Source organism: Neoarius graeffei, chromosome 18 (genome assembly GCF_027579695.1).
Source record: "Neoarius graeffei isolate fNeoGra1 chromosome 18, fNeoGra1.pri, whole genome shotgun sequence".
NCBI lineage: Eukaryota > Metazoa > Chordata > Actinopteri > Siluriformes > Ariidae > Neoarius > Neoarius graeffei.
In genome coordinates this window covers 55,200,680-55,215,449 of record NC_083586.1, presented here as the reverse complement: position 1 = coordinate 55,215,449, position 14,770 = coordinate 55,200,680, and the positions used below count along the sequence as shown (strand labels likewise).

Genomic DNA, 14,770 nt, shown 5'->3' with positions numbered 1-14,770 from the left:
CCCCTGGGCCAGGGGGCCCCAAGCAGTTGCCTGCCTTGCCTGTTCACAAGCTGCGCGTCTGATGGAAGGATGTATAGAAAGGAAAGAAAGAATAATAGAAAGAGGAAAAATTAAAGGGAAGAAAGAAAATGAGAAAGAAACCCCCCCAAAAGAGAAACAGGTATAAAAAAGACAAAAAGGAAAGAGTGTGACAATGAAGAGAGGAAAGAACAAGAGAGAATGAAAGGACGTATTGAAAGGAAAGAAAGAATAACTGAAAGAGGAAAAATAAAGGAAATAAATGGAGAAAGAAAGAAAGAAAGAAAGAAAGAAAGAAAGAAAGACCCCAAAGAGAAACAGATATAAATAAAGACAAAATAGGAAAGAATGTGATAATGAGGAGAAGAAAGGACAAGAGAGAATGGAAGGATGTATAGAAAGGAAAGGAAGAATAATGGAAAGAGGGGAAAATGAAAGAAAGAGAAAAATAAAGGAAAGAAAGGGAGAAAAAACCCCAAAGAGAAACAGATATAAGGAAAGCATGTGAAAATGAAGAGAAGAAAGAAAATGAGAGAACGACAGGATGTATAGAAATGAAAGGAAGGAATGAAAGAATAATGGAAAGAGGGAAAATGAAAAGGAAGAAATAAATAAAAAAGAGAAACAGATATAAATAAATAAAGACAAAAAAGGAAAGAATGTGAAAATGAAGAGAAGAAGGAACAAGAGAATGAAAGGACGTATAGAAAGGAAAGAAAAATAATGTGATGAGGAAAATTTGAAGGGAAGAAAGAAAGAGAAAAATAAAGGAAAGAAAGGGAGAAAGAAAAAAAAACTAGAAAAACGGGTATAAAGAAAGACAAAAAGGAAAGAGTGTGAAAATGAAGATAAGAAAGTAAAGGGGAGAATGGAAGGATGTATAGAAAAGAAAGAAAAGAACAAAATAATAATGGAAAGAGGAAAAAATAAAAGAGAAAGAAAGAAAGAAAAATAAATCGGAGAATGGTATAAAGAAAGACAAAACAAACAAGTGTGAACATGAAGAGAAGAAAGAAAATAAGAGAATGGAAGGATAGAAAGAAAGAAAGAAAGAAAGAAAGAAAGAAAGAAAGAAAGAAAGAAAGAAAGAAAGAAAGAAAGAAAGAAACCCCCCCAAAGAGAAACAGGTATAAAGAAAGACAGGAAAGAAAAGGAGAGAATGGAAGGATGTAAAGAAAGGAAAGAATGAATAATGGAAAGAGGAAAAAGATAGATAGATAGATAGATAGATAGATAGATAGATAGATAGATAGATAGATAGATAGATAGATAGATAGATAGATAGATCAAGGAAACAAAGGGAGAAAGAAAAAAAAACAAAAGAGAAAGGTATAAAGAAAGAAAAAGGAAAGTGTGAAAATGAAGAGAGGAAAGAAAAGGAAAGAATGGAAGGGTGTATAGAAAAGAAAGGAAAGAATAATGGAAAGAGGAAAAATGAAAGGGAAAGAAAGAAAAAAAATAAAGGAAAGAAAGGGAGAAATAAAAAAAACCCAAAGAAAAATGGGTATAAAGAAACACAAAAAGGAAAGAGTGTGAAAATGAAGAGAGGAAAGAAAAGGGGAGAATGGAAGGATGTATAGAAAAGAAAGAAAAGAATGAAATAATAATGGAAAGAGGAAAAAATAAAAAAGAAAGGAAGGAAGAAAAATAAATCAGAGAATGGTATAAAGACAGACAAAACAAACAAGTGTGAACATGAACAGAAGAAAGAAAATAAGAGAATGGAAGGATAGAAAGAAAGAAAGAAAGAAAGAAAGAAAGAAAGAAAGAAAGAAAGAAAGAAAGAAAGAAAACCCCCTCAAAGAGAAACAGGTATAAAGAAAGACAGGAAAGAAAAGGAGAGAATGGAAGGATGTATAGAAAGGAAAGAATGAATAATGGAAAGAGGAAAATGAATGAAAGAAAGAAAAATAAAGGAAAGAAAGGGAGAAAGAAAAAACCAAAGAGAAAGGTATAAAGAAAGACAAAAAGGAAAGAGTGAAAATGAAGAGAGGAAAGAAAAGGAGAGGATGGAAGGATGTATAGAAAAGAAAGGAATGATAATGGAAAGAGGAAAAATGAAAGGGAAAGAAAGAAAGAAAGAAAGAAAGAAAGAAAGAAAGAAAGAAAGAAAGATAAATAATGGAAAGAAAGGGAGAAAGAAAAAACCCAAAGAGAAAGGTATAAAGAAAGACAAAAAGGCAGGAGTGTGAAAATGAAGAGAAGAAAGAAAAGAGAGAATGGAAGCATGCATAGAAAGGAAAGAAAATAAAGGAAAGAAAGAAAGGATGGGTAAAATCAAACAGAAAGGGAGAAAAAATAGATATACAGACAAAGACGGACAAAAGAAAGTTAAAATAAAGGACAAAAATGTAAGAAGGAAAAAAATAAAATAAAGAGAAATTAATATAAAAGAAAGAAAGAAAGAAAGAAAGAAAGAAAGAAGGGCATGACACTGATGCAGTAATACAATATACATTTTACATTTTACTGGTTGTTTAATTCAATAAAAATCACATTCATGAAGTTTTCAGCCAGTTCAGCTCTTTTGAATGATTTTATTGATCTTTAGAGTGAAGTGTATTTCCTGAAAGAAAGCACCACCAGCAGGGGTTAAGATCCAGGTCTGTACTGTCTGTACTGTCTGTACTGTACACTAACCCTGTACACCAGCTTTGGCTTTGGTCATGTAAATCAGTGAGCAGGTTAACAGTAATAATAACTCCGACCACTAGAGGGCGCTGTGCTGCTGTTACACTGCCAGCATCCAGCTCCTCCCTGAGCCTGCTCTCCTCACACATGAAGAAGGAATGTATTTATCCATAAACATAATCGAGAGCCATAAACAATTTCCACATAAAACTTTGAAAAGATGAAAAACCCCAAAGTAAACAACGTCCAAACATGAAAACACACACACACACACACACACACACAAAACCGTTTAAGTCAGTCAGACTTTGCCGGGAGAAGTTTGGGAGTTGCTCCTCACCCCCTGCAGACTCACTTCCTGTTTCTCTTGGGCCGCAGGAGTGTGTGTGTGTGTCTGATGTGGAAAGGGGATAACGGCCACCTGTGGCTGTTGGCAGCTCGAACTCTTCTGGGAGCCCAGAGGAGATGGAGGGAAAAAAGAAGCACTCGACTCCCACATCTTCTCTTCTCTCATTCTCTCCCAAAAGAGAGGAGAAAATGATTCACTGATTCAGCACAAGACATGACGGAGGGAGCAGAAGGCAGTCATCAGGCTGGCTTTAAGAAGCTCTGACATGTCTTTGTCTCAGGAGATCCTCAAATCTTTGTGATTCTGGATTTGGAGACCTTCAGCACATTTTCAGCCTTCGCACAGGAGGAAGTGTGTAGTGTCAGGATGATTGTTTAGGAAAGAAATCATTCTGCCTGTACAATGGGTCAGGAACTTAAAGGGATGGAGGGATGAAATTAATAAGCCTGAAAACAATGAGAGAAAAATATGAAGAAAGAAAGAAAGAAAGAAAGAAAGAAAGAAAGAAAGAAAGAAAGAAAGAAAACTTTGAGCGAGTTTAATCAAAGCCCCTGATTGGTCAGCTGTGAAAACTGTTATTACATCACCAGATGACTGCTGGAATTCAATTTTGCAAAGTTTATTCATAATTCTATTAGATAATTTCTTATGCTTTATACTTTATATTTAAGTAAAATAAAAAAGAAGAAAAAAGAAGTGGATGTATGAGCTGATGGAGGTGTGAGTTGATGGAGATGTGATCTAATGGAGATTTTAGTTGATGGAGGTGTGAGTTGATGGAGATGTGATCTAATGGAGATTTTAGTTGATGGAGGTGTGAGCTGATGGAGATGTAAGTTGATGGAGGTGTGAGCTGATGGAGATGTAAGTTGATGGAGGTGTTAGTTGATGAAGATTTGATCTGATGGAGATGTGAGTTGATGGAGGTATGAGTTGATGATGTGAGCTGATGGAGGTGTTAGTTGATGGAGATATGATCTGATGGAGATGTGAGTTGATGCAGGTGTGAGTTGATGATGTGAGCTGGTGGATGTGTTAGTTGATGGAGGTGTGAGTTGAAGGAGGTGTGATCTGATGGAGATTTTAGTAGATGGATGTGTTAGTTGATGAAGATATGATCTGATGGAGATGTGAATTGATGGAGGTGTGAGTTGATAGAGATGTGATCTGATGGAGATTTTAGTTGATGGAGGTGTTAGTTGATGGAGGTGTGATCTGATGGAGATGTGAGCTGATGGAGGTGTGAGTTGATAGAGATGTGATCTGATGGAGATTTTAGTTGATGGAGGTGTGATCTGATGGAGAGTTTAGTTGATGGAGGTGTTAGTTGATGAAGATATGATCTGATGGAGATGTGAGTTGCTGGAGGTGTGAGTTGATGGAGGTATGAGTTGATGATGTGAGCTGATGGAGGTGTTACCGGTAGTTGTTGGAGATATGATCTGATGGAGATGTGAGTTGATGGAGATATGATTTGATAGAGATATGATCTGGTGGAGGTGTTCGTTGATGGAGGTGTTAGTTAATGGAGGTATGATCTGATGGAGGTGTTAGTTGATGGAGGTATGATCTGATGGAGGTGTTAGTTGATGAAGATATGAGCTGATGGAGGTGATAGTTGATGGAGGTGTGAGCTGATGGAGGTGTGAGTTGATGGAGGTATGAGTTGATGATGTGAGCTGATGGAGGTGTTACCGGTAGTTGTTGGAGATATGATCTGATGGAGATGTGAGTTGATGGAGATATGATTTGATAGAGATATGATCTGGTGGAGGTGTTCGTTGATGGAGGTGTTAGTTAATGGAGGTATGATCTGATGGAGGTGTTAGTTGATGGAGGTATGATCTGATGGAGGTGTTAGTTGATGAAGATATGAGCTGATGGAGGTGATAGTTGATGGAGGTGTGAGCTGATGGAGGTGTGAGCTGATGGAGATTTTAGTTGATGGATGTGTGAATTGATGGAGATTTTAGCTGATGGAGGTGTTAGTTGATAGAGGTATGAACTGATGGAGGTGTGAGCTGATGGAAGTGTTAGTTGATGGAGGTGTTAGTTGATGGAGATATGATCTGATGGCGGTGTGAGTTGAAGGAGGTGTGAGTTGATGGAGATTTTAGTTGATGGATGTGTGAGTTCATGGAGATTTGAGCTGATGGAGGTGTGAGTTGATGGAGATGTGATCTGATGGAGGTGTGAGTTGATGGAGGTGTGAGTTGATGGAGGTATGAGTTGATGATGAGAACTGATGGAGGTGTTAGTTGATGAAGATATGATCTGATGGAGATGTGAGTTGATGGAGGTGTGAGTTGATGGAGATATGATTTGATGGAGATTTTAGTTGATGGAGATATGATCTGGTGGAGGTGTTCATTGATGGAGGTGTTAGTTGATGGAGGTGTGAGTTGATGGAGGTATGATCTGATGGAGGTGTTAGTTGATGAAGATATGAGCTGATGGAGGTGTTAGTTGATGGAGGTGTGAGCTGATGGAGGTGTGAGTTGATGAAGATTTTAGTTGATGGATGTGTGAGTTGATGGAGATTTTAGCTGATGGAGGTGTTAGTTGATGAAGATATGATCTGATGGAGGTGTGAGCTGATGGAGGTGTGAGCTGATGGAGGTGTGAGTTGAAGGAGGTGTGAGTTGAAGGAGGTGTGATTTGATGGAGGTGTGATTTGATGGAGATGTGATTTGATGGAGATGTGAGTTGATGGAGATTTTAGTTGATGGATGTGTGAGTTCATGGAGATTTGAGCTGATGGAGGTGTGAGTTGATGGAGATGTGATTTGATGGAGTTGTGAGTTGGTGGAGGTGTTAGTTGGTGGAGGTGTTAGTTGATGGAGGTGTGAGCTGATGGAGATATGATCTGATGGAGGTGTGAGCTGATGGAGATATGATATGATGGAGGTGTTTTTTGTGAGTTGTTTTTGTCCTACTTTGTGTTTTCAGGCTGTTTTTTAATCACGGCTGAATGAGCGAGAGGGAAACTACAGCTGAACGGCATCTAAAAACGGTGGCGCTTGTTCTTTTGTTCCGTCTTTTGTTTAAAATTTTTTCCTCCTGGAGGCGCGAGAAGGGGCTTTCCTGCAGCGAGGACGTGCATGGCAGTGCCACTGAGCTCGGATCAGTTTACACACAGTCTCTAACACACAGGACAATGGCGTACAGTGTGTTCAGCTGACCCAGGGTCAGGAGAAGTGAATCAAGTTTATGACATGAACCTGATTGCCTCGTGCACCTGCGTCCCTGAAACACACTCCCTCTGAGACCTGAGCAAACAATGATTTTAAGGAACGGCAGAGTGCATTAGCCAGCTCATCCGGCCTCTCTTTCTCACACACACACACACACACACACACACACACACACACACACACACACACACACGCCATGACACATTCAAACACATTGTTGCCTTGAGGCTTGGCACAAAGCTCAGCACCGCTGGCAGCCATGTTCCTCTTCCTCCCCCTGGTGTGCCCATCAGCTGGCACGGCCCCATTGCAACACTCTCGCCTTGCGGGCATTCTGAATATGGAGGAGCCTCTGTCACCCTCCAGGGAGAATTCCTTTATTAATGAGCTTCCCTTAGGGCTGAGCAAGATGCCCAGACACACACACCTGCACATCTGCCATTCCTTCACAAGTGCCCGTTTATAATGATGATGAATTCATGCTGACAGGGAAAGTGTCTCGACAAAATTCTATCAAACTGAGAGACAAAAGCAGCTGGTTCACACACACACACACACACACACACACACACACACACACACACACACACAGAGTGGGAGTTTATTTTCTCATTTTGGAGCACGCCACGTTTCAGGCTGTCTGGCGTTGCACAAACTCTAATACAGTGACAGATTATTGTGGAACATTGTAGATTTTTCTTGTACACTTTATAAATTGCAGACACTTGTGGCTGTGCGTAACTTTTCTTGCGTGTGTGTGTGTGTGTGTGTGAGAGAGAGAGAGAGAGAGAGAGAGAGAGAGAGAGAGAGAGAGAGACATCTCGGAAACTTTCCAAGAAGGTTCTATTTGAAACCTCTTATGACTCAGATACAACTCTTGTGCCTTAAATGCATCAATTTACACTTGACTGAGGTCAAAGGTTATTTCGTTATTGTGCAATGCTTCACACTTGAAAACACTCTTCACTGTTATTGTTATTGTGTAGAATCGAGTACAACAGAAGACGTGTTTGCTTTCAGTAGAACCCTTTAAACACCTCTTTATAACTGTCTGAAAAACAAAAGCAAGCAGTTAATCGTTGAAAAAAAAAGGTTCCATCGAGCACCCTAAAGAGCTCTTTGGTTTGCCTGTGTTGAAGCCTGAACCTGAGGGTTTCTCCTTCAACTTCCAAGTAGAATCCGTTTACAAAGAACCCATGGGTATGCTCTTGGGGGGGGGGACCCTACAACAGAACCCTACAACAGAACCCTACAACAGAGTTTCCCATTCATACAGTTCCAAGTAGAATGCCTTTGTACATCTAGAACCATTAACTATCTCAAGAACCACTGAAGTCCCATTTTCTTTGAGTGTCCAAACATATTACGATACATCCAATCCTAAAAACAAGAGGTTCCACTGAGCACTTCTCGATGTTCTATTTAAGAGAACCGTTAAAGGTCTACGCCATGACCTAATGCTTAGCAAAGCAACTTTGAGACCTAAAGGTTGCTGATTCAATTCCATGGACCAGCAGGAATGGTTGAAGTGCCCTGGAGCAAGGAGCCTAACCCCCATGTGCTCCCCAGGCTGCTCTGGGTATGTTGTACGTCACTCTGGATAAGAGCGTCTGCTAAATGCCTGCTGCTGTTAAAGGTTCTAGGTTGAACCCTACAACTGAAGATTTTCCATTCAAGTTTCCAAGTAGAACCCTTTATATATCTTGAGCTGTTAAGGACATCCATCCATCCATCCATCCATCCATCATCTGTAGCCACTTATCCTGTGTAGGATCAGAGGCAAGCTGGATCCTATCCCAGCTGACTATGGGTGAGAGGCGGGGTACACCCTGGACAAGTCGCCAGATCATCGCAGGGCTGATACATAGAGACAAACAACCATTCACACTCACATTCACACCTACGGTCAATTAAGAGCCACCAATTAGCCTAACCTGCATGTCTTTGGACTGTGGAGGAAACCGGAGCACCTGGAGGAAACCCACACAGATGGGGAGAGCATGCAAACTCCACACAGAAAGGCCCTTGTCGGCCACTGGGCTTGAACCCAGGACCTTCTTGCTGTGAGGCGACAGTGCTAACCACTACACCACCGTGCTGCCCTCTGTTAAGGACATTCTCAAAACAAAACAAAATCCCTACTCCAGCACCCTTAAGGGTTCTTCACTTTGTCCCTCTGATACCCCTTTTTGACCAAAAGGGAACAGGTTCTTGAACCTCGGTGCCTTGGTGGGCTGGTTCTCTCCAGTGAACCAGCCCACGTTTTCACTAGTTTTGAGTGGAACTGTTGTAATCAAGGATGCATCATGAATGGAAGGCATTGCTCAATTCACAACGGGAGTAAACAGTAGTAGCAAGATGGCGGCTCGCATTGATTACCTCTGAGCTTTTGTTCTGTTATTGCAGATATTTGTTTTCAGTCCATTTTTTTCTGAAGACGTATCCTTTTCTGTTGCTCTGCTTTCTCTCCAGACTAATTACACGCCCACTGATGTCATCATGGTTCATGCTCCAAAAACTAGCTGTATTTTGGTTCCAGCTGGGAACCAACTTTTCAGGCTCCGAACGAATTCATTTTTGGTCGAAATGCTCTGGGGTGGGTTTCCCAAAAACCTCTTAACACTAAGAGCATCTTAACTAGGAGAGAGAGAGTGTTCAGTGTGTTGCTTGCTCTACCAATTAACGATGATCTTTGTGCTCCGATGCTTTTGGGAAACCCACCCCTGAGCGGTTCAAAACTTGGTAACAAACTAACCAAACCAGCACAGAACCCATTCCCTGTTGGTGGAAAAGGGTTTGAGGAAACCCTTAAAGGTTCTATAGATAATCCTACAACACTGTTTTCCATTACCTTTGTAAAAAACAAAAAAAAAAACAAAAAAAAAAAACCCAACCCACTAAGGCAGAGTTTTCTGTACTAGTGTACACAAATGTTTTCCATCTAATCACAATAAGTTTGATGGAACACTTTGAAGGGTTCTTCAGTTTGTCTTTCTGGACAGAGAAAGATTCTACAGCAAAGACTTTTGGAAAACGTTCCAAGTAGAACTCTTTTAGAAAGCTAGAACCATTAACTCCCTAAAGAACCCTCTAAAGCTGTGTTCACATATATACCGGTACGATAGTGGTATAACTGTATCGATACAAAGTATACCGGTACAGTTTAGTGCATCTGTCCACACTAGCGAGAAATGTTTGTGGTTTTCTTTCACGGTAGTTGAAATGTGCGTGCGCAAAATGTTTCCATGGTTACCGAGTAACTTCCTTCCGAGAATATGGCGGATGAAACAACGTGTGTGTGCTTTTTGTTGTCAATGTACAGTCTGTATTTCTGGTGGTCATTTATTCAGTCGAATCGTATAAAACACGCGAGGCAGTTGAGAAAGAAACAAAGAAAACGAATCTCCGTTCTTCACTATTTTATTCAGCGAAGACAGCGAAGAAGTAGGAATGGTTCATTGCGCATGCGCATTATATTTGTATCGATACAGAGCCGCTTCATCTGTCCACACTACAGCGAAGCGCTACAGTACCGATACCGTACCGGTACGAAACCCATACATTTGTGGGTTTCGTACCGATACAGTTATACCGCTACAGTACCGGTATAGTTGCTAGTGTGGACAGGTGTTGCGGTACGAAAGTAGTATCGTATCGGTACAAAATCCCTAGTGTGGACAGGGTATAAGAAACAGGTACAAAAATGTATCACTAAAGTTAGTTGTACAGTTTAAAAGGTTTGTCAGTCTGGGATAAAGATTAAAGGTTCTTTGTAGAACCTGAGAAAAAAAGGCTTCGGAAACACATTTTCCAAAAAAAGTAGAACCTGTCTGTTTGTGTGTGTGTGTGTGTGTGTGTGTGTGTGTGTGTGTGTGTGTGTGAGAAACTCACTCCTGGACAGCACGGGCGATGGTCAGGGCGGTGGATCCGGTCTCGTTCACTCTGTCTAATGTCACATTGGGCAGGTCATCGTCCTCACTGTCACTCAAAGATCGCCGTGGAGACGGTCCATCTGGTACTCTGTGTGTGACTAGAGAAGAGGATGAAGAGGGCGGGGTTAGAGACGTGGTGTGGATATGAATGTACATGAAGGAAAAACAAACAGTGACAAAAAATATTATGATATAAACACTGTAAAATAATTTTTGCTGCAGTAAACATAGTTGACAGATACTATAAACACTAAAAAGCATTGTCTTATAAACTCATCATTTATACACATTTATTTACCTCATAATTATCAAATCAAATAAGTATTTCTATCAAAAACACAGCTAATTTGTCTTAAAGGTAGACTACCTTTCAGATTTTTCAAGTGTAGGTCATAAAAAGAATTTTCCCCGACTCCTAATTATTTTTGTTTAGTGGACCGAAAGCAACTGAATTCGAATCACAGACTTCCAATTTTATTAGGCTTTTAAAAATAGAACAATTAATGAATTTAAGGCCACATGGCCCTAAATTCTCTGCTATTTTTTCCTGCTTCACCATAACGCAATACAAGATACTCCGTCATGCATGACGTGGTGGGCTTTCCCTGTTTGCGCAAGGCATTGTGGGATACAAATTTGAAACAGGAGAGAAAAATGGAGGAAGTGAGTGTGTGAATGAAACGTAAAAGACCGACTACAGTAACAGAAAGCAAGAAGAAAAGACATTATGTTATATGTGAAGGAAAGGAAATGCAGGACCAAACTAATAAATATCGGTGCTCAGCGAGCACCTCGGTGTGATCAGCTGTTCGTTTAGCGACAGAATGATGGAACTGTCAGCGCACCGTCAACGGACTTCCTCTGTCTGCTTGACTGTGCGAAGCGAGCGATTTCATGCACATTATTTGCTTTAATCCCCTCAAATTAAATAACTTCCCAGCCACAAAATGGCCTGATATTTTGTGAGATATTACAGAAATAAACATCTCTCACAATGACCAAATTTCCGAGGGAACTAAATTTCACCGATTTTGTGAAATCGAAAGGCCGTCTCGCTTTAACAACATGTCTGATTTTGATGATATGGATCATATCATGGTGTTCGGGTTCATCTGTTTACACCATGCTCAAGTTACATTTTAACATTTAAACGAGAAAGAGTCAAAGAGGGAATGTCTCATCTCATTATCTCTAGCCGTTTTATCCTGTTCTACAGGGTTGCAGGCAAGCTGGAGCCTATCCCAGCTGACTACGGGCGAAAGGCGGGGTACACCCTGGACAAGTCGCCAGGTCATCACAGGGCTGACACATAGACACAGACAACCATTCACACTCACATTCACACCTACGGTCAATTTAGAGTCACCAGTTAACCTAACCTTTATCTTATTTCCCCCACAGTCTTTGGACTGTGGGGGAAACCGGAGCACCCGGGGGAAACCCACGTGGACACGGGGAGAACATGCAAACTCCACACAGAAAGGCCCTCGCCGGCCACGGGGCTCAAACCCAAAACCTTCTTGCTGTGAGGCGACAGTGCTAACCACTACACCACTGTGCCGCCCCAAGAGGGAATGTATATATTAGTGTTGTCAAAAATGTCACGTTATTAATGCGTTAACTTGACTCAATTTTAACGGCGATAATTTTTTTATCGCGAGATTAACTCTCTGTGACATGATGTAGGTTTTTCATAAGCTTTTGAAACTGCCAGAAACTTGGAACAGAGACTTTGCTGAGAAAAACGATAGCAGCTAGACTGTAATGCCACGTCCTGCACAGCCAGAGTCCTCTGCCCTCCCCCGAAGAGCCACGGTGCTCGGCTTAGGTTTCGTTTTCCCATCGGCGGCTCCAGCCCCACTTTGCAGTGGCTGTGACAAGACGTGTTATGCTCTGCAATAAATAAAAAAAAAAACATTGGTACCACCAGTGTTCGAACTATGCCGATATTTTCGGGGGGTCCCTTTTTTTCCCTTGGGGGGGTGCTTGCGCTTGTCTCAGAGCGCGGATCTCCATCGTGCGCTCACTTCGGATATGCAAATGCTTCCCGTTACACACGATTGCTATGTCAATAAACATCATTTTGCCAATATTTTAGAGACCCCCCAACATTTCCCAAATCATGTTTTCAAGGGATCTCATGTCTGTTTAAGGGGATCTCGGATCCCCCGAGTACCCCCGTAGTTCGAACGGTGAGCAAGCCCATTCACTTTTTTATGCTGATAAGAGAATTACAATGGTTTTTCATGTGACAAAAATGTGCGATTAAATTGCGATTAATCGCGAGTTAACTATGACAGTCGCGACATTAATCGCGATTAAATATTTTAATCGCTTGACAGCACTAGTATATATTTATATTTACTTGGGTGTTAATGTGACATTATATTTTAGCAGGTTTGGCTAATTAAATCACTGAAAATATGACAACGTGTATACTGAATTCCTCCTCATGGCTACCTGTGACAAATGTGTGCTAGCTGATTAGCAGTTAGAAGAAGAAACCTTTATTTGTCACATGCACACTTCAATTCATCCTCTGTATTTAACCCATCTGAAGCAGTGAACACACGCACACACCCAGAGCAGTGGGCAGCCACACCAGAGCACCCGGGGAGCAGTCAGGGGTTCGGTACCTTGCTCAAGGGCACCTCAGCCCAAGGCCACCCCACGTTAACCTAACTGCATGTCTTTGGGGGAAACCGGAGCAAACCCACACAGACACAGGGAGAACATGCAAACTCCACACAGAAAGGCCCTCATCGGCCACTGGGTTCAAACCTGGAACCTTCTTGCTGTGAGGCGACCATGCTAACCACTACACCACCGTGCCACCCAAGCTAGTTAACATGCTAGCTCTTTGGCAGGAGAACATCTGGGAGTTTTTTTTTTTTTTTAAACTTATTTTTGTATCACTATTATTTTTTTTTTTAGCACTTTCAGGGTTTAAGTGTAGAAATGACCTCATAACATGTCATCTTTAATGATTCACACTATGCTAAATTGCCCTGGCCTGAATGACCTCAGTCATGTTTATAAGCACATGTGGAGTTACTCTTGTGAAAAAAAAGGAAAAGAAAAAGAAGACGATACTGTGGCATTGTTTGTGTCTACAGATGTGACATGAAATGATTTCTCATATCCTGATCAAAGATCAACTGAGGTTTTTTTTTTTTTTACCATGGTCTGGAACAAATGAAGTTGTTATCTGGAAGAGCAAAACATATTTACATCAAAAGCATAAAAGACTTGCAGTACCAGGAACTTTTTAGCGCGCGATCTGACACTGGGATTTTCCTTTTAGGTTTTTCTAATAAATCTCTGTGACTCAGCTAATTAATGCTAAAACTAAAGACTAGTGCTCTGAAAAGTACAGGATTTCCTGGTAAACACCAAAAGCGTATGATCACATCCTGTGAAACTGTAGCCGGATGTGTCTGTCTGTGTGGGTTTTGTTTTTTTGAGTATTGTTATTATTTGAAAATGATTTTTACAGTCTTACATATCTCATTACCTTGTTGTTCAATAGTGTTACCATGGAAACCTCTCTAGACACCGCAGAGGGCATGGACCCTCAAGAAAAATCCTTTCTTTCTTTCTTTCTTTCTTTACAGATTATCATACTTGAAGTGCGTATGAACTCCATATATGTGAACATGTGTGTGTGTGTGTGTGTGTGTTACAGGAGGTTGATCTTAGGTGACCCCTCCGCCTGCTCTGTTTCAAAACAGCGAGGGTAAAACAGAACGGGAACAAGAAAATCCTCAACTGCCACTAAGCCTGTTATAAACAGCACTCGTGCGGAAAAGCAGACAGACTGCCATGAGAAATATTTCTCTCTCTTTCTCTCTCTCTCTCTGTATGTATGTGTGTGTGTGTGTGTGTGTGTGTGTGTGTGTACACTTGGGTCTGTATTGTATGTGTACTGAAGTGCTACATATTAGTCACCTAAACTTAAAGCAAACATAATCCAAAAGAAAGTATATAAGGACATAAATATCAAAATATATTTAAAAAAAATACTCATATTCTTTTCTGTATTTCATTCACACTTTCAATTCACAGCTATAAATAATTTAGGGACTCTGATTTAAAGGAGCGGTCCATAATTTTTAGCGCCATCTTCCCTCTGTGAAGTGTACTGCAAATCAAATTAATAATACCCACATGACTTCGCCTTCACCCCAAACAACTATTAAAACCACATATGCTTGGGAAGATCTTGTTCAGAGAAAGCGGAAGAGCTATTTTCTGGGTCAGAAAGAATATAAACCAGTGCCTAAAAGCCAAAGATTCGTAACGGTTGCAGAACGTCACAGAGACGAGTTGTAGTGGTGTGAATTAATTGCTGCAGTTGCAAAAGATTCGTCGTGTCAAATCTCGGTTGTGAGGTTTTAGAACATTTCTACTTCAGTAGTGACTTCTGTTCAGATTTTTAACATGTCCACGCTTTAATATCAAATATAACTTTTCACCTGTTTTACTGAATGATCATTCAGTTTAGCGGTAGGGGGAAAAAAATCACAGGAAACAAAACAAAAATTGTGTGCTTTTCCCTTTTTCCTAGCTGGTAGCTTCCTGAAACGCAACACAGCCGTTGTCCGGCCCATCTTACAAAATACTCACATGCGATTGAACGGACTCGG

The 14,770-nt window shown here is 40.8% G+C and overlaps 1 protein-coding gene across 1 annotated transcript in view; it reads right to left on the bottom strand.

Moving 5' to 3' along the window:
• Positions 1-14,770, bottom strand: part of klf12a (Kruppel like factor 12a) — a 42,043-nt gene that overhangs the window by 5,745 nt on the left and 21,528 nt on the right. The window contains exon 4 of the mRNA XM_060899020.1: positions 10,084-10,222. Within this exon, the coding sequence (XP_060755003.1) occupies positions 10,084-10,222 (139 nt within the window). The remainder of the gene's footprint in view (positions 1-10,083; positions 10,223-14,770) is intronic.